Source organism: Arachis hypogaea, chromosome 12 (genome assembly GCF_003086295.3).
Source record: "Arachis hypogaea cultivar Tifrunner chromosome 12, arahy.Tifrunner.gnm2.J5K5, whole genome shotgun sequence".
In the NCBI taxonomy this organism is placed as follows: Eukaryota; Viridiplantae; Streptophyta; class Magnoliopsida; order Fabales; family Fabaceae; genus Arachis; species Arachis hypogaea.
Genome location: NC_092047.1, coordinates 60,547,456 through 60,551,807, shown reverse-complemented (window position 1 = coordinate 60,551,807; position 4,352 = coordinate 60,547,456). Strand labels below are relative to the sequence as shown.

Below are 4,352 nucleotides of genomic sequence, written 5' to 3'. Positions count from 1 at the left end.
TTGTGGAACGGATTAAGACAGTAATTAAGGTTGGTTTATGCAAATTTAAATACATCTATTAATTTATTATTGATGTCATGCGTGCAACTTGGTGCTTTCCTGAGGCACTCATCACTTTAGGCACTTCTTTAAGCATTGCTAAAATTCAATTTTCTCTGTTATTTTATGTCTAATGCCTTCAAAGTATTTTCGAGGCTTGCACAATATTGTCTCTTAGTTAAGTAGGAAGCTGGATTTGCAGTTAGTGAGACGAACAGTAAGGACTTCAATTTAGAAACTTAGCTATCTACGTGAAATATATAGGTTTTCGATGGATATGTCGAAAGACTGGATGGATACACCACGTCATGAGAAAGAATATCAAGTTGGTGTAGAAAGATTTTTACACTTTGCTTTCTCGTCAAAGGGAGTTCCTCAAGGGGAAGAAATTCAATGCCCTTGTGCAAAGTGTTGTAATATATTCTGGTTAAAGAGAGATGACGTATATGATCATCTAATATGCCACGGTTTTGTAAAAGGTTATAAGCGGTGGTTTAATCATGGGGAATCACTTTTTGCTATGGATATTGACAGTGACATAGGCGGTGAATATAACTGCAATGATAACATTGATGAGTTGTTACGTGATAGATTTCGAGATAATACACAAGTTGACGGACAAAACATGGGGCCTAACGAATGTGCAAAGGAATTTTATAAATTGGTAGACGAGGTTAGCCAAGAACTATACCCCGGGTGTAAGGGATTCACAAGATTATCCTTTACCATTCGTCTTTACTTGTTAAAATGCTTGCATGGTTGGAGTAATGCGTCATTTACTTCTCTCTTGGAATTATTGAAAGAAGTAATGCCATATTTGAATATTCCTATTTCTTTTGATAAAACCAAGAATATGGTGAAGAACTTGGGTCTTGACTACCAAAAGATCGATGCATGTCGCAATGACTGCATGTTGTATCGGAACGGGTATGAGAATGACTCATCTTGTCATGTTTATGGAACATCCCGTTATATTGAGCATCATGAAGAAGAGGATGATGTTACCTCATCTAGAAAGCCTCGCAAAGTTGCTGCGAAAACTCTAAGGCATTTCCCTTTGATTCCCAGACTTCAACGGCTTTTTATGTGCACAAGAATTGTCGAAGCTATGTCTTGGCATCACAATGAGCGCGTTAAAGACGGGTCCCTAAGGCATCCTGCCGATGGTGAATCTTGGAAAGCATTTTACAATCGACATGAAGATTTTGCAAAGGAGCCTCGTAATGTGAGACTTGGGTTAGCAAGCGACGGATTCAATCCATTCCGAACTTTGAGCAGTACACACAGTACATGGCCTGTTGTTCTGATGGTGTATAATCTACCCCCTTGGATGAGCATGAAGCCTGATTATTTTATGCTATCTTTACTCATTCCTGGACCACAATCACCGGGAAATGACATTGATGTCTATCTTCAACCGTTGATTGAAGAATTAAAAGAATTATGGGAGTCAGGTGTCGAAACATATGATTCGAAAGAAAACAAAACATTCAACATGAGAGCGTGCCTTTTGTGGACAATTAATGACTTCCCTGCGTATGCTATGTTATCTGGGTGGAGTACAAAGGGAAAATTGGCTTGTCCATGCTGTAATGATGAGACTTCTTCTATCTATCTGAAACATAGTCACAAGACTGTTTATATGGATCACCGAAGGTTTTTACCCATGAATCATCCATGGAGGCATAACAAAAGATCTTTCAATGGAAAAACTGAACTCAGGTCTCCACCGCAGTTGTTAGAAGGTTCAGCTGTATTTGATATATTGCGAGAGGTGGATAATTCTTTTGGGAAGAAGCAAAAGAGATCAAAGAATGGCATATCAAATTGGAAAAAATGGTCAATCTTTTTTGAGTTACCATATTGGAAGTCCAATATGTTTAGACACAACCTTGATGTCATGAACATAGAGAAGAATATAGTTGATAGCATAATTGGAACTCTTTTAGATATTCCCGGAAAGACGAAAGATCATGCAGCTGCTCGTTTTGACCTTAAAGATATGGGTATCAGGAAGAACCTTCAACCAAGAGATACGAAGGATGGAAAAAAAACTAAGTTAGCAAAGGCATGCTTTTCAATGACTCCAGCAGAGAAAACAATCTTTTGTAGTGTGTTGAAAGCGGCAAAATTACCAGACGGTAGCGCTTCCAATATTGCTCGATGTGTGCATGAAATAGAAAAGAAGATTTCTGGTTATAAGACCCATGATGCTCATTTCATGTTGCATTACTTGTTGCAAGTACCAATCAAGAGCATACTTCCTGACCATGTTGCCATCGCTCTAGTTCGATTATGTTCATTTTTTCGCCGAATATGTCAGAAAGTAATTAGCTTGGATGAGGTAGTTAACTTAGAAGCAGAGATTGCTGAGACATTATGCCAATTGGAGAGGATTTTCCCTCCTAGCTTTTTTGACATAATGGTGCACTTGCCTATTCATTTAGCAAATGAGGTGAGGTTAGGTGGTCCAGTTCAATATCGTTGGATGTACCCTGTTGAACGGTATATGTGCACACTAAAATCGTATGTTCGTAATAGAAGTCGTCCAGAAGGATCTATTGCCGAAGGATATTTGGCGAATGAGTGTATCAATTTTTGCTCAAGATATTTGCATGAAGATGTTCATACAAGATTTAATAGAATCCCTCGGAACAACGATGAGTGTGTTTCAGATGAGGTGCGAACTCCTAGTTTGTTTCCAAGCAAAGGATGTCCTCTTGATGGAAGAATGGGAGATTTGTTTATTTTAGATGAAAAATCAGAAATACAAGGTCATGCATACATTCTAAACAATTGTGATAAGATCGAAGTCTACATGAGGTATTTTCTTCGATTCATTATCATTTGTTAGATCTCAATCATCATATTTAACCTTACTATAAACTAAGACTATGAATATTTAATCTCTTCAGAGAGCATGAGGAGGCAGTTAATGATAACAATCCACGAAGAACAAAGTGGGAGAAAGCCAAGGACCGCAGTCAACAATTTTCAGAATGGTTTAAAAATCGTGCCATGAAAAAGGATGTGCCTGGTTGGGCAAAAGGGTTGGTTAGGGGTCCAAATCGAGTTGCAAAAAGATTTTCAGGTTATATTATCAATGGGTATAGGTTCCATACAAGGCACCGTGATGTGAGACGTAAAACTCAAAATAGTGGTGTCACATTAGAGGCATTGACTCCTAGTTTTGCTAGTGTAAAAGATAAGAACCCAATTGAAGCAAAAGTAGCCTACTCTGGTAGAATAGTTGATATGTTTGAGTTAGATTATTATGGCCAATTTAAGGTAGCCTTGTTTAAGTGTGAGTGGTATACAGTTGCAAAAGACAACTTTGGTCTTTCATATGTGTATTTCAATAGAAAATGCTACCAAGAAGAACCATTTGTGCTGGCATCTCAAGTAAACCAATGCTTTTATGTGCAAGACCCATATGTTAGGGACAAGCACTATGTTATGAAAACAATTCCAAGAGATTTATTTAGGGTAAGTGATGACCTTGAGTATGATTCCCCCATAATATATGCAAGGGAGCCATGCGAACCTGAAGTGATTCCAAGTCTTCCAAATGATAATGGCAAAATTGATCTAGTGAGGAATGATCTACGAGCAACTATTATAGATATGGATCAAAACATGTTTGCCAAACAATATTGTGAGGAAGACGAGGAAAGCGAATATGAGTACATGGAGGACTTTGACTCTGAAACATCTTGACAAGTGTTTTTGGTAGAATCCTAAACAACCCACTTTCCTTAGTTGTTTTGCTTAGTTAATTACTTGCTTCAGTTGATTATGCTCATTTAATTATTATTTAGTTAGCATTTTATTCATTGTTATTATTTTGTGTATGCAGAATGGAGAAAGGGGAGATCACTAAGAGAAAACGGATACTTACCTTAGGCCAAAAAATGAAAGGAAAAAGCCCAAAAAAAAACAATTCCTTTGAGGTTACACAAGTGAAGTCAAGTGCTAAATTGCTCAAACAATACAATATTAAGAGAGAAAGGATCATGGCTGAAAATGAGAAGGTTAGCTTGCAAGCTCAAGCTCCAAAGGATCCAACAAGCAAACAACCCATCACAATAGTGGAGGATGCATTTGAAGAGCAAGTTAGGACTTCGAAGAAAATAAAGAAGGCTCAACCAACGGCACTTTTTCAAGAATGCACGCATAATGGAAATGGGACAATGTTTGAAGTTGAAAAGAACTCTAAAACTAGGAATCAAAGGACTGCTGAACCTGATGCAATGGATCAAATTGATATAAATTCTGATGACGACGGAGAAGATACAAGCGAGATGAGTGCAACT

General features: G+C 37.7%; 1 protein-coding gene across 1 annotated transcript; it reads left to right on the top strand.

The window, feature by feature from the left end:
- Positions 1–310: 310 nt before the first annotated feature.
- LOC140176735 (uncharacterized) lies at positions 311–3,756 on the top strand. The gene is made up of 2 exons (XM_072208279.1): positions 311–2,862; positions 2,955–3,756. Exons 1-2 carry the CDS (start codon positions 311–313, stop codon positions 3,754–3,756), a joined length of 3,354 nt encoding a protein of 1,117 aa, XP_072064380.1.
- The last annotated feature ends 596 nt before the right edge of the window (positions 3,757–4,352 follow it).

What these genes read in the sequence shown, in the direction of transcription:
- LOC140176735 (XM_072208279.1), top strand. Translation starts at nt 311, where the DNA reads ATGGATATGTCGAAAGACTGGATGGATACACCACGTCATGAGAAAGAA. An exon ending in AAGATCGAAGTCTACATGAG is followed by an intron (nt 2,863 to 2,954) that starts GTATTTTCTTCG and finishes TAATCTCTTCAG; the next exon opens with AGAGCATGAGGAGGCAGTTA.